This window comes from Balaenoptera ricei, chromosome 2 (assembly GCF_028023285.1).
Source record: "Balaenoptera ricei isolate mBalRic1 chromosome 2, mBalRic1.hap2, whole genome shotgun sequence".
Classification (NCBI taxonomy): Eukaryota; Metazoa; Chordata; class Mammalia; order Artiodactyla; family Balaenopteridae; genus Balaenoptera; species Balaenoptera ricei.
In genome coordinates, this window is record NC_082640.1 from 153069859 (window position 1) to 153085577 (window position 15719).

The window sequence follows — 15719 nt, forward strand, 5'->3', positions numbered from 1 at the left end:
TAAAGTTTCAGAATATTTGTTAAGAAACTATTGAATTTCTTTAGATTTCTTGCTCTGTTTTAAACTTAAACTTTGGATGGGATATGAACGTTAGGAAGTGCCTCCTTTAGCAAAATTCATTTTCACTAGCTGACTAATAAGCCTTTATAGGAGCAAAGGTTTATTCTGTTTTAATTAAGCCTCCAAAACTTTCAGGCTCTTGAAGTTTTTAACTAAGCTCTCATATTTGCCAAATTGGGCAAGAAACTTTATGAGAACAAATTTTATGATATAATATAATTTCAATATTAGTTCAACGCAACTGGAAACCAACTTTTCTTATAGTGTGGCAACATTTTATTTTTTTCCTTTTGACCCTAATTAGGAAATGGTGTAATAAGCATTTGTGTTAAAATTATGAAGAGCAGAAAATTTGTCTCGAATCAACAGGTTGAGATCAGTGTCTGTTAAATATGGAGAGAAAATTATATATTGATCAAAATTACTTCATTGTGAAAAAAAAAACGTGGGGGATATCTTTTTGGAGTTAATAAAAAAACTGCAAACTTGATTTCAACTTCAGATCCTTTAAATGCATCATTATATACATTTTTCATTTATATTAGAGGCAGATTCAGATTTATGGAGCTTATAATTTTGAGCTGTAAGAAAAGGGAATATAAAATCTAAATAAAATATTAGGTAATGGATCTTTGAAAGGAACAAGGCAAGTGTTATATTCTTCTTGCTCTTTATGAAGATTCAAAATGGCTAAGAGATACATAATAAAACTGTTAAATTGAAGTAGGAAATAATCACTTAATATTTATGCTAACAAATACAAAACTTTTATATGAGTAAAATTTTATTTCACCTTTAATTTTGGGATGGATATTTTATCAAGGTATAGACTTAGATTCTAGATTTTCCCCCAGCATTTTAACTATATTGTTCCATTGTCTTCTGTATTACATAGTTTATGTTGGACTCTCAACTGTAAGTTTTATTGTTTTTCCTTTGAAGGTGATGTGTCCTTTTTTTCCCGTTGCTGTTTTTAAGATTTTCTTCTTATCTTTGATTTTCAGCAGTTTGCTGAGGGTGGTTTTCTTTCACATTTTCCAGTACAGGGTTGGCTATATTCCCAGAGTCAATGAGTAATGTATTATATCAGTTTTGGAATATTCTCAGCGGTTTTTTTCTGAAAATATTGCTTCTTCCCCATTCTCTCTCTCCTCAACTACAATTACATTAGCTGTTTGATTCCAACATGTCTCTTATGCTCTGTTCTTTTTTTTTTTCCTCTTTTTGCTTTAGTTTGGATGCTTTCTGCTGATCTCTTCAAGTTCACTAATCCTGTGTTTTGCTGTGTTGAGTTGGCTAAAAATCCACCCACAGATTTCTTAATTTCAGATACTGTATTTCTCAGTTCTAAAATTACTATTAGATTCTTTTTCACAGAGTTTAATTCTCTCTTGAAATGTGAAAATTTTCATCTACTGTGAACATTTTTTCTATATCTTCTTTAACTTATGGTTTTCTTAAAGTCCTTATCTTCTAATTCTGTATTATCTGTGGGTTGGCATATACATTATTTTTTAACTGGTTATTGGTCACATTTTGTCCCCTTTCCTGTACTTTGTAACTATTATTGTATACCAAATACTGTTTATCATAGGATCATAGAAATTGATGTAAATGTTATTTTCTTTCAATATTATATTAGAAAGAAATGAGTCAGTGTTAACCGTCCCAACTCAACCACAAATTGAGCTGGGCGGTTTGAGTGACAGCTTTAGATATACTCAGTCTACCTCTGGTTTTAAATGTCTTAAGGGCCAGACCTATTGCAGTTATTCCTCTCTGCTGTGGCTTTGTACTAATGTACTGTGAACTTGTTGGAGATTTTACCCTACCATTTGCCTTCTGCCCCCTTTTACTCATCTCCCCTCTCACGGTGGGATGCTTGATTGAGAGCAAATATCTTGAGGGGAGACCTATTGAAATTCTGACTGAAAGTGGTAGGCTCCATCTGTTGTAGTGTGACTTTAACTCCTAATCACTTCTGCACTGCAGAAAACATTATTTGCCCTGTGTCCCATTCTCTTCTCCTTCCCCCAGAACTTCTTGTGCAGTCCTAGGCCTCAGCAAATCTCCCAGAAGAAAACTGTCTGTCTTGTGGGTCCCATGGGATTCCAGTCTGTCATTGCCCGCCCAAGAGCTATCACAAACTATGCTGGTTTCTCTTTTCCCTGGTAGTGTCCCTCTGTCTGGTTCTTACGTCTAGATGGTAAATCCTCCCAGTAATGAAACAATCAGGAGGCTCAGCTTACCCAAGAAGAGATAGCACTTTTCTCCTAGTTTATCCTTTTTGTATCCAAAGTTCTCCATTGTCTTTAAAAATATGATTTTGGGGGATAGTTTATCTTTTTTTTTTTCTAGTTGTTGTGGAAGCAGTGACTTGCCACTATGGACTGGTAAATTAGTCTTGTAAAAGTAAAATAAAATTCAGACCCATATGTTTATTCTTTTATATATTGTATTTTTATAAAGCCTGTGTGCTTAGATTATTGATTTGTTATTGAATGTTAATATTTGCTGTTTAATCTACCAGGCCCAGAAATTGATCATTCTTGTTTAGAAAAACCCTATCCAGAGAACCAATTTTAATTTCAAAATTCCTTTTGGACAGTAGTAATTTAAATGAAATGTAAACAAAAATTGATTTTCTTTTTCTTTCCCCTTTTCCTGTTTAGTGAGTGATAGTTGCTTCAGGAATCTTGCAGAAGATCGCAGTGGGATAAATCTCAAAGATCTTGTACAAGATCCTTCTTTGTAAGTATTTGGTTTTCAGTATTAAGTGTAAATTAAAACTTTATGATTTGTGTGACTTTTTCCGGAAGAGTTGTAACAGAACTGATTTAAGGTTGAGTAATTTCTTGTTTTCTAACAATTTGTGTTACATATCGTGAAGCACATAGAACAGTTTGAACAGAAGTGAAGTTATGGAACACCTTCTGTTTAGAAATTGAAGAGATTTTAGAAGAAGAGATAAAGTTGTGATTAATGATTGACTTTCAAAGAGTATCTACTAATGGTTGATGATATCTTACCAATTTGGCAGTAGATAGTAGGCAGGGAAGATAATTAGTAGTTGTTTTGCTTGGGAAGGCAAGATTGAATTTGTTTACATCAATTTTAAACTTTTTTGAATAATTTATAATAATCATTTGTAAGTATAATTACAAATGTAAAACGGTTATTTGTAATAACAATATACTTGACTGTATTGAATATATTTCTGATGTTTTACATTAGAACACTATATGTAGCACAAGATTTTTGAAGAGTTTTATAGGTTTCAATTTTTAATGTTCTTGCTCATGAGTCAATTCCATTCTTTATCAGAACATATTTCATATCAGAATATAATGTCACTTTCTATTTCTATTTAATGAATCAATTTTTTTCAGTTTTATATTAACTGCAAATCATGCATACTATCTTCTGTAGGAAAATATCCTTCCAGTAATATCACCTTTTATTAAAAAAAAATTCAATACTAGTTAAGCCCTGGGCAGCAGGGAAAGAAAATTGAGTGTTGGCAGATGCTTTCTTTAGTGATATTTAATGCATTCAGTAAAATATATTATAACAAAAAATTACTCTTCCACATCAGATGTAATCTATACTCATCCAAATTTTACTAGTAATTCATTTAAAATTGTGTGAGGAATAAAACACAGGAGTGTGTTGAAACTGAAGGTTATTGATTTCGTAATGATTTTCCAAGTCATTAAAAAAATATAGTTGCAAGACAGAATGGTGAAAATGATTGAATATTGAAGTTATTGTAATGAACTCATTATTGTAATGAGTTTCGAAATGAGTTTCCAATCCCAATTCCCTAAATTTTTTTTCTTTTTTTAATGTCTCTCTTTTCCTCATTCCAAAGGATTGTCAATATTCCTTCTCCATGATTTTTATTGAAATGAAGATTGATAAGTTGTCCTTTCAGTTCTATAAATATTTAATGAAGAATAGAATTGTTCTATGTGGATATAAATATTCCTAGTAAATGAATATTGAATAACATGTGCATGAAGATATGGGAAGAAACTTTACAATATCATTGAAAGATGTCACCCATTTGAATGGATAATATACATTATTCCATTGTATTATTTGTAAGGTATATTTTTGGTACAGTGGGATTATATATCTTTTTAATGCAGTCTTTTTGGAAAAAAATGTGCTTATATGGACTTCAATAATATAAAAGCTGCAGAGAATATACTTGAAAAATGGATCATAATAATGAGTTGTAGTGTTTTGAAACACTTTGGTACTTCTTCCTAGAATGTAGAATAATATTCATAATGTAACCTATCACTAAAATAGGAATTTAATCTTAGAGAAAATTTCTAAGAGAAGTTTATCTCAGATCACTACTGCATTGAGTGGACAAAATAATTCTAAGTCTCTGTTTTAAAGTAGCCAGATATCTTAATTTAACATCATTCTCTTAATTTGGCATTCGTCTCTTGGCATTAGTCTTGAATGTAAGAATTCAGTGAGCAAGAATTTGTCTTTGCCCTTGACACTTGGATTTGGAAAGAACTTTTTTCGTAATAAGAATTGTCAAAATGTACTATTAATGGCTAATTCATTTTTTAAAGATATATTTCTTACTTGCTGAAATTCTGTAGGGAAAGAAATGCCTGGTGTGGAAAACTAATGTGTTTTTTTCAGTTGTTATGATGGGAAATATTTTATTCTGAGTTACTATTCTATAGCAATATTAACTTAGTACATACCTTAAGCCAGCTACCTGTTTTCTGGTGCAGACTCCCAGACTCTTGATGTAATTCTTTACTGTTTGTTCATCAGTTCATGTACACTACTTTTTGGTTCTATATGAATTGTTTATGTTGTAACATAAAGTAGAAAATATTTCGGAAATAACTTTTCTGCAAAAATCCCCTCAAAAAATAACTGGCATTTGATGAGTACTCCTGACTAGTGTAAGGGTTGCTAAAATTGTATAATATGTTATTTTAATAAATGTTCCAAATAAAAAATATTATTAGAATAAGATATGTGTGTTGAATGAATGCTCTATGTGTTAATCTGCCTGGCAGATTTGTATTATGCTTCACCTACGTGAGCTCCTGATACTGAAAGGAGTTGATGTGTGAAGAAAAATTAAGTACTGTGTTTCAATCACTAATGCTGTACGAAAGGAAGACAGAATAAAGAGAGAAGGAAAAAGTAGGTTGAGAAGAACCCAGGCTAATCTGATCAATATTGATACTCAGAATGGTGTGTAGAGTGTCTTAATCAGATAAATGAACAGGTATGGAATATCTGTGGACAAAGTATAGTAATAAAACCAAGTTGTATGTGTGTATATGTATGAATGAATGAAGTTTAAGAGGTTTACTGCCTCAGAGGAGAGCAAAAGGGCAGAACCAAAAGTGACTAATTTATACTCTTATATCTATGGCAAGCTAATGGAATAATGTGATAGATCCTCTGTAGTTTATCTAAACTGTGTATAGTAAACTGTGTATAGTACACAACCCAAGATTTTTAGTAAAATCATTGTAGTGAAAGTAATTATTGGGCTTGAGTGAACTGAGTGAGCTATATTGTGTGAACATGATGAAGGAGGGATGCCATGGGAGGAGAAAAAAAAAATAAAGTTGTGAATCCCTAAGCAAGACTTTCTGATCTTGTTACTAACTTTTGATTTGATGTAATAATGAGGGCAGAATCTGACTTGTGGCAAGGTTGTGGTGAGGGGAATACATGACAAGCTCTCTTCTTTGGGTAGTTACTCTAAGAGTATTTGTTTCTGTCGTAGTCTTGTAGGTGTTACGTACAAGACCAAGTAGAGGAACTTGACTTTCACTTTTTGCTAATAATGTGCCTAAAGGTTTGTTTGAATTAGTAATTTGCCTGCGTGTTAAATTTTGAAATAAACAATTTAACAGTTTTACTTATCTTCTATTTATGATTATAAACATTTTAAGAATGATATCCTCTGCTGTATGTATAATTTGTCAATTTGAGTTGTTTTATGAGACTTCTTGTATTAGTTGTGGTCTTCAATGGCACATTGAAAAGTGTTGTCAAATTTAACTTGATGTTATATTAGAAACGTATCTAATGTGATACGTAATTTTCATACATACAAGAAACTATTAACATGGTATAATTAATTTTGTTCACTTTAAGTGGAGAGTTATGTGCTATTTAAATCATAAAAATTTTTACTTTTTCTTGTTATCTATGCTGGAGAGATGACTATTATATGAAAAAGAGATACTGTATATAGCATACTTTCAGTTATATCAGTTGTGTTCTCTATAGTGATAATTCTCAAAAATGCTTTCAAATTTCTATTGTCTATTTGCTGAAGATGAAAGATAAAACATATTACGATATTTATGCTTAGATTTGTTATTGCTTATTTATAAACTATTTAGCAGAGATAATTATTTGAACTCAGATTCATTTATAGAAATTATTAAAAGCTGTTTAAGAATCAAAAGAGGAAATATAACATAAGAATGAAAAGGACTAACAGAAATTGAATACCTGTTTGTGCTACTCATTGTGTTGATGCTGATTGTGTGTGTGTGGGGGGGGGGTATAGATGGATGTATCTTGTTTGTTTAATTTGCAAAAGCTGTTAAAAATTTTGGTGCATCGTAGATACATGATATGTAAATCAGAGGAGGAATTGTTTAATTCATAGAAGAATTGTCCATCTCTGAATACTAGAAATATAATTCATAATGTAGGATATTAGTAATTTTCTTTATAGGGCAAATAGGGAAGGTTTATATTCCTTGAAAATTTTGCAAAACATGAAAATTATGCCAGTCTTTGTTGTTTTTCTTTCTGTTACTCAGAATGTATTTTCAGTTGCTTCAGTAATGTTAAGATTTTGAAAAAGATTTTACCAAATTACGACCTCTTGTGATTTTTAAGAAAGGATGATTCAATAAAATAGAAGAAATCTTAATTATAAATTCTGGATAAATTATATTATGGATGAGGAAATACTTCTTCTTGTTAATATTGTTAGTGTATTTTTTTTAATTGTGGTAAAATAAGCGTAACAAAATTTACCGTTTTAACCAACTTTACCATTTATAAGTGTACAGTTCAGTAATGTTAAGTATATACACACTGTCACAGCCTATCCCTAGAGTTTTTCATCTTGGAGAACTGTAACTTTATACCGATTAAACAATAACTCCCTATTTCCCCCTCCCCCCAGCCTCTGGCAACTACCATTCATTCTGTTTCAGTAGTTTTGGAATACTCTAGGAATCTCATTAGTGGAATCATGCAATATTTGTCTTTTTGTGGTTGGTTTATTTCAGTTAGCACAGTTGCTTCAAGGGAGTTCCAGCATGTGTCAGAATTTCTTTCCTTTTTAAGGCTGAATAATGTTCCATTATATATATATATATATATATATATATATATATATATATATATATATATATATATCACAGTTTGTTTACTTATTCATCCATTGATGGGCACTGAGTTGCGTCTACCTTTTGGCTGTTGTGAATAATGCCACTCTAAACGTGGGTGTGCAAATATCTCCTTGAGACCCTGGTTTCAATTCTTTTGGATATATACCCAGAAGTGGAATTGCTGTATCATATGGTAGTTCTGTTTTTAAGTTTTTGAAGAACTTCCATAGTGTTTTCCATAGTGATTGCACCATTTTATATTCCTGCCAACAGTGCATAAGTGTTCCAATTTCTCCACTTCCTCACCAACACTCATTTTCTGTTGGTTTTTGTTTTTTAATATAGTAGCCATCCTAATGGGTGTGAGGTGATATGTTCTTGGTATTTTTAATTGAACTTCACTTCTTTTATCTTTAATAATTTTGATGCAGCTCATCTAGAGAGTAAAGAAAAATAAAAGGTACTCTCTCTGTTTGATTATTATGATACTTTGGTACCTTGTGAAGTAAACTGTGTTACTTATTCAGTAAAATAGAAATTCTTTTCACTGTCATTACGAAGATTATAAAGTACAGATACATCCAGGGTAATTTCATAACAATATCATTTTAATCAATTAATCTTCCTTGTTATGTATTATATTACTCATCTTGTATTAATACTGCTCTTTGTTATACCTAATCTGTAAAGGATTGCTTTTGGGTAAAAAAAATTTTCTTATTTAGTTAGAAGGTGCCTGATTGGAAATGCAGCATACTAATTAAATAATAACAAAAACCTGCTAGTTGAAATGTATTTTGATAGTATAGATCATTAGTGTTTGATAATGGCATTTAATGTTTAAGAACAAAGATAAAATTGGACAAAATAGTTGTATCTGATTATAAATTTCTTAGACATGAAAATTTTATTTACCTTTATGTGCTTCTTTACATATTTTACCACCTTTGGTGGAAGCTATTCTTTTCATGGTCCTGAAACACAGCCTCATCCCCCTGAGTATGTATACTTGTCTTCACACTACAATCTGATTGAATGATATTTTGGTCCCTTGGATCATGACATTAAATATGAAGGAAAGGCAGGATTGCCGTCTGGAAAGCAATCATATCTAAATATAGCCTGTACTTATCTGCTGGTGTTAAGACAGGTTGCTGTGGTGAACTGAATTTCTTAAAAGTGCCAGTCATCAGAGGATAAACAGTGGTTTTTGAAGTGGTTATTTTCCATAGAGCTGTACATTCTCATACTGCAGGTAGATGATTTTAGTTAATGTTTTTTACGGCTTATTGATTAAATTTCAATTTTAATGTTTTTTATGGCTTGCTTATTAAATTTCAATTTTAGAGTATCTTTGAGACCTTTAATATATTTAAAAAAAATATTTCTCTTTAGCTTTTCTTAAAAAATTATTTTATTTTTGGCTGCATTGGGTCTTTGTTGCTGCATGTGGGCTTTCTCTAGTTGTGGCGAGCGAGAGCTACTCTTCGTTGTGGTGCATGGGCTTCTCATTGCGGTGGCTTCTCTTGTTGTGGAGCACTGGCTCTAGGTGCGCAGGCTTCAGTAGTTGTGGCGCGCGGACTTATTAGTTGCGGCGCACGGGCTTAGTTGTTCTGTGGCATGTGGGATCTTCCTGGACCAGGGCTTGAACCCATGTCCCCTGCATTGGCAGGCGGATGATTAACCACTGCGCCACCAGGGAAGTCCCAAGAGACTTTTAATTATTAAACAAAATATAAGAGTTTTTATATTGTTATCCTTTGTTTCTCTTAAGATAAATTTCATTTGATGTGGAAATGATTTTTCCAAGGACAGCATTTTAAACATTATTGATCATTCATTTTGCTCTGCTGCCAATAGTTCTGCTAAATCGAAGACAGACACCAAAGCTGTCTTGTCTGTAATAACATCTCTAACTGTAAGTTTTTATCATTTTAAATCAGGTTCCTTTTTGGATTATATGGTTATTAGACTGTAAAGTGTATATTTGGACAGTACAGCTTAATCTAGGCTGGTGCTAAGGTATTATGGTACTGTGCTCTATGTCAGAACTGCAAATCCAAAGACTTTGGATTATACTTTACTTTTAGAAGACTTTCTGTCATTTCCATCATTCCGTACATTCCTGAGAATGTATATTGCAGTTTTTATGGGTTCATTTGTTTAAAAATTTATTTAATCAAAACACTAGTAGATGTTCATCTTACATTCTTCAGCAGTTAGGTTTAATTGACATTGTTCTTGTAATTAAGGAACATATGATTGAAGATGAATAATATCTGAGTTATCTACCTGAGGCATATAGATGACCAATCCAGTATTAGAATTTTTTAATGAAATAAATAATGTATTGTTTTAATTAGTTGATTCTTTCATTTTCAGGGTACAGACACCTAAGTCAAACTAGCTTAAAAAGCTAGTTTGTGATTTGATTGGCATATGTAACTAAGGAGTACTTCTCAAGGAATCAAGAAAGAGTTTCAGAAACCAGATCAAGGGTGGGAGCCTCAAAGAAGAGAATTAGAGAGTTTGTGCAACTGGGTTTGTTTCTCTCACTTTCTGTCATCATCTCTTTTGGTTTTTCTTGGCTTTATTCTCACTTACGGCAGTCAGGCTTTCTCCATGAAATGGGCAAGATGGTTGATAACTTACTCTAATTCCCTTCCTTCTAGCTCCATGATCTCTCTTCACTTCATCTCTCAAACATAAAATCTCATGGAATAATTCCGATTTTGTTAATCTGGTCATGTGCCCAAACCTCAGCCAATCACTGTGGCCAGGGGTATAGGCTATCTTGACTTACCATTCATGGGACAGATGCCTGTGGTCAGAATGGTGGGCTACCCTAATTAAATGAGAGAGAAGATAGTTCCAGAAAAAGAGTGATAAAACTAAGAGATGTCTAGTGTATTCAGTCTCGGCTGTTAATTTAAGGACGAATGTATACATTGTCAAGAATTGTTATTATTTTAAAACAGAACATTTTGCTTGCCTTCGCATATCATCTCAATTAGATAGGTATTGGTAGTAATAGCTATAATAATTTTAAAGGACTGCATAGTTCAGTTAATTGATAATAGTTGTTCCCTATTTCCTGATATTATTGACTGTTTATGTAGTACACACACACAAATGTGAAATGACTCAGATGAATTTATTACTTTAATTACAACTGGCTAGACAGCAGGTAGAATAATAGCAGATTATTTCTATCTTTCCATACTTTCTTCTTTCTTAAAAAGAGAAACTTTACCGCTGTCAGTCAAAAAGGGAAAAGGAGTCAAAGATTCTCATTCCCCTTTCCATTATAATACCTTAACTGAGGAATATTATTATAGAGGCATATAAAAGTTAAATGAGAGCACTGACAAAGTATTTTAAAAAGAGGTGGTCCTTGAAATGAAGCTTTTGTTAAGGGAAAAAAAAGCAGGAAGGGAGGGAGGAAAGAAGGAATAACAGAGAGAGAGGGAGAGAATGATTGATTATGAGAATGAATAGAAACTCCAGGGGTATGTTACACTTTTTAGAAACTCAGTTTGGCTGAAGATGAATGAGAGTCTACGAGATTAAAACTAGTAATTAAAACGAAGTTTTGATATCCATGTATTTCATTTATCAAGAACACATTGATACATCTGACACTGATGGCCAGAGTGAAAAAATGAATGATTGCATTGTCTACTTATATTAGTTTTATATTGCCGTGTAACAGATTACCACAAACTTTCTTAAAACAACACGTATTTATTATCTCACAGTCAAGATTTTGGGCACAGTTTAACTGGTTCCTTTGCTCAGTATCTCCCAAGATTGCAGTCTAAGTGTTGGCTGGGGATTGCATTTTCATCTGGAGGCTTGACTAGGGAAGATTGCTCCAAACTAGTTCAGGTTGTTAGCAGAATTTGTATCCTTGTGTTGTATGACTGTATATCCTGCTTTTTGCTGGGAGTTGGCTAGTTTCCTTCTGCACCTTCCATCATCTTACGGTCTATTGCCTACTACATTGAAATTTCCTTTTCTGCATGGGAATCATACTCAGTTTAGCTCTGTCAATTTAGAGATGTAAAACCTAAAGCTCAGCTGAGTTGTGATTTATCTAAGGTCCTAAAACTACATGGTGATGGGCCTCCTGACAACCAGGCATTGTGTTCTTTCTACTCCTAGCCTTAGTTTTGACTTTCTTGGTTTTGTTCTCACATTTAAAAAATTTTTTTTTCCAGTTTTATTGAGATATCATTGACATACAGCACTGTATAAGTTTAAGATCGACAGCATAATGACTTCACATTTGGTTTTAGTTTGTATTGCTGAGTTTATTAAAAGTATGATGGAATAACATCTTAGCACTGGCCACCTAGGAACTGACATTAAAATGTTTGAAAATATTTTTTTCTATATGGCTTGTAGGTATATGACTTTTGATCATTTAATTGTTTTCTCACCATGAACTTTTATATATATATTTTTTTCTCAGTTTTTATTAGGAGGAGGAGGAACAGAATTTTTGTTTCCTTTGGTTATGGTTTATGTTGGTATCTGCAGAGACTAAACGTGAGATTGAAAGTGAGATTTAACACCTGCAAAGGAAAAGCCTCAATGAAATAATGACAGTTGAGTCCTATATATGAACTCCTTTTGGATTTTTCAGTGGAAGATTGTTGGTTGTTGGTTGGGAAGACAAAACAGGCAGGTAAAGAAGCTTGCTAATCAAAAGTCTGCCTGAGTATGCTTCCCTAATGAGTTTCCTAAGAAACACCTGCTTGTGACTCAGCCCACATTAGGAAGAAAATGACAAAAGAAAAGCTAGGAGAGACCCGTTTATTTCTTTTCTAGATGTTTTAAGAGTTTAAAGTTTTAAAATACTATTCTTTGAGAGTAAGGAGAATTAAATTACCTTTACCCAGCTGGGAAAATGTCCACAATACTAGACAATTGGGCAGCAGTTTAAAGGAGACTAGCTCTTGCTGCCCCTTCTTTCCACTCCTACCTGGTCAGTGTGGTAAATGTTAACTACCCTAATCTTTTTTTACCCTCTGAGAGAAATTAAATGAACGTTAAGAAGGAAGCTGAAATTTTAAATTTAGGGTAATCCATTTAGGGAGGAAGGCTGGTTGAGCTGATTGAGCTTGGGTTTTTTCCTTCCTGGAGTCCTCTATGATCTCCCATGTGCTCCTCCTATATGTTGCCTAAACTTCTATCATAGCTTTTTACACTATATTATCATTGTTTGTATATGTACTGTCTGTATTTCTCAATAGATTATAACTTCCTTAAGGGCAGAGACTGTTAATGTTTAATCTTATATCACTACCACCTACCACAATAGAACCCAACCAGACATATTCCTTAAATAGTTGAGTGAAGGAATGAATGTGTGATTTAGTGACTAAATGAAAGAATGGGTAATGGAAAGAGTAAGAGAGTAACAGACTGAATGTATAGTGAATATACATTGGCAAAACGTGCTTTTTCCCCATTCTTCAGGCAGTTCTAACATTCAGCCCTTTATTGGTGTTCAATACAAAAGTTTACTCTCTGGTGACCTAATAGCTGTATTTAAACTTTGATCAGTATTGGTTCCTTCTGCAGCCTCAGTATCTTTCTAAGTGTGTATGAGATAAATGAGAGACCTAACTCCATGAGCAAAAGGATATGACGACCTCACTAATCCCCATGGTTTTAATTTCTAGGCACTTGCTGTTTAGAATACTGAGAAGATATCACCAACAAAGGATTCCATTTTTTCCTGATGAAATCGAGGAAGATCCCTGAAAGCATTTTCAAAATTGAATCTATTTTCTGAACAGTTCACTTTGAAAATAACTCTCATAGCATAATTTTGTAGAGGAAAAAAAATATTTTGAGTAATTCAGTCTTACTTTAACTTGTTTCTTAAAAGACAGTAATTTAAAAAGTAAGTTAAGATAGTATTTTTCTTTTTGTTCTGTAAAGTTGTATCTTATCTTTCCCTCTTTTATAAATAACTAAGACCATAGTCAGACTGGACAAATATTTGAGTTGCACTTTGTGAGGTGAAGTGACATTTATATTCTGGTCAGAGTTTCACTTAGCCACCTGGCATTGAGTGCAAATTTTTATAGTTCACTTAAATTGGAAGCAAAGTGATATTAAGTTGACATTTTTTAGCAGAAAAAGATGAAATGTAAATAGGGTACTTTTTAGTACTTAGTTTAAAACATTCTTTTCTCCTCTATAATTAAGTCAAGAATTTAGAAGTGCTTAAAAAACAACTAGTGAATATTTATTGAGTATATACTATGTGTCATTTAATATGGTAAGACCTGCAAAATAATGGTAAATAAAGTAGGCATGGTCCTTGCCATAATTTGGGGGACAGTTTTTAGTAAAATGGACTTCAGGTTACTCTTTTTGTTTCCAGAATACCTTTATAAAGGACAGTGGTTTGGGAAGGTGTCAGATATTGCTAAAAAGATGTAATCCAAAGGTCAATTGTGTGTCCTAATAAAGTATATTACATTCTCAAAAGGGTAGAATTAGATCATTTGTTATATATGTTATTTATAACTTTTAAATTTAGTTATTTCATTGATTTATTCAGACCAATGATTTAGTCAGGATAATTGGATTTGAGAAAGCCATCCAGAATAAGCTGTAGTTTGTCAGTGCCTCCCTTAAAGTGTAATGGAAAAACTGAACACAGTGTTTTAGATTTGATCTGGCTATCACCGAAGAGATTAAGACTTGCTGAAATTGTTTGTTGCACTTCTAATTCTTTGTGAATTTACTTTAACTTTTTTTTTTTTGGAGGGAGTGGGGAGTAGGTAGGGAGCCTGAACAGAGGTATTATCCTCCTTTCCTAAGGATCTTTTTAATGTCTAGACAACTTTATTCTCTATTGAGATCTAAATTGTATACCATACAATTCATCCATTTAAAGTGTACACTGTAATGGGTTGTTTTAAAATTTTTATTTTATATTGGAGCATAGTTGATTAACAATGTTGTGTTAGTTTCAGGTGTACAGCAAAGCTATTCAGTTATACATTTACATGTATCTATTCTTTTTCAAATTCTTTCCCCATTTAGGTTATTACAGAATACTGAGCAGCATTCCCTGTGCTATGCAGTAGGTCCTTGTTGGTTATCTGTTCTGAATATAGCAGTGTGTACATGTCAATCCCAAGCTCCCAATCTATCCCTCCCCTCCACCCTTCTCCCCTGGTAACCATAAGTTTGTCCTCTAAGTCTATGAATCTATTTCTGTTTTATAAGTAAGTTCATTTGTATCTTTTTTTTTTAGATTCCACATATAAGCGATATCATATGATATTTGTCTGACTTACCTCACTTAGTATGGTAATCTCCAGATCCATCCATGTTGTTGAGGTTGGCATTATTTCATTCTTTTTAATGGCTGAGTAATATTCCATTGAATATATGTAACACATCTTCCTTATCCATCCATCCATCGATGGACATTTAGGTTGCTTCTGTGTCTTGGCTATTGTAAACAGCGCTGCAGTGAACACTGAGGTGCATGTATCCTTTCGAACCACGTTTTTTTCTGTATATATGCCCAGGAGTGGGATTGCTAGATCATATGGTAGCTCTATTTTGGGTTTCTTAAGGAACCTCCATGCTGTTCTCCATGGTGACTGTACCAATTTACATTCCCACCAACAGTGTAGGAGGGTTCCCTTTTCTCTGCACCCTCTCCAGCATTTCTTGTTTGTAGACTTTTTGATGATGGCCATTGTGACTGGTGTGAGGTGATATCTCATTGTAGTTTTGATTTGCATTTCTCTAATAATTAGCGATGTTGAGCAGCTTTTCATGTGCCTCTTGACCATCTGTATGTCTTCTTTGGGGAAATGTCTATTTAGGTCTTCTGCCCATTTCTTGATTGGGTTATTTGGTTTTTTGATACTGAGCCACATGAACTGTTTGTAAATTTTGGAGATTAATCCCTTGTGGGACACATCATTTGCAAATATTTTCTCCCATTCTGTGGGTTGTCTTTATGTTTTGTTTATGGTTTCCTTTGCTGTGCAAAAGCTTTTGAGTTTAATTAGGTCCCATTTGTTTATTTTTGTTTTTATTTCCATTACTCTAGGATATGGCTTGGAAAAGATATTGCTGCAGTTTATGTCAGAGAATGTTCTGCCTGTGTTTTCCTCTAAGAGTTTTATAGTATCTGGTCTTACATTTAGGTCTTTAATCCATTTTGAGCTTATTTTTGTGTATGGTGTTAAAGAATGTTCT

At 32.9% G+C, this 15719-nt stretch overlaps 1 protein-coding gene across 4 annotated transcripts in view; it reads left to right on the forward strand.

The window, feature by feature from the left end:
• The window catches only part of GPHN (gephyrin), a 626292-nt gene that overhangs the window by 118763 nt on the left and 491810 nt on the right, over window positions 1–15719 (forward strand). For all 4 annotated transcript variants that reach the window (XM_059914468.1, XM_059914469.1, XM_059914466.1 and 1 more), the window contains exon 2: window positions 2733–2811. In XM_059914468.1, the coding sequence (XP_059770451.1) occupies window positions 2733–2811 (79 nt within the window). The remainder of the gene's footprint in view (window positions 1–2732; window positions 2812–15719) is intronic.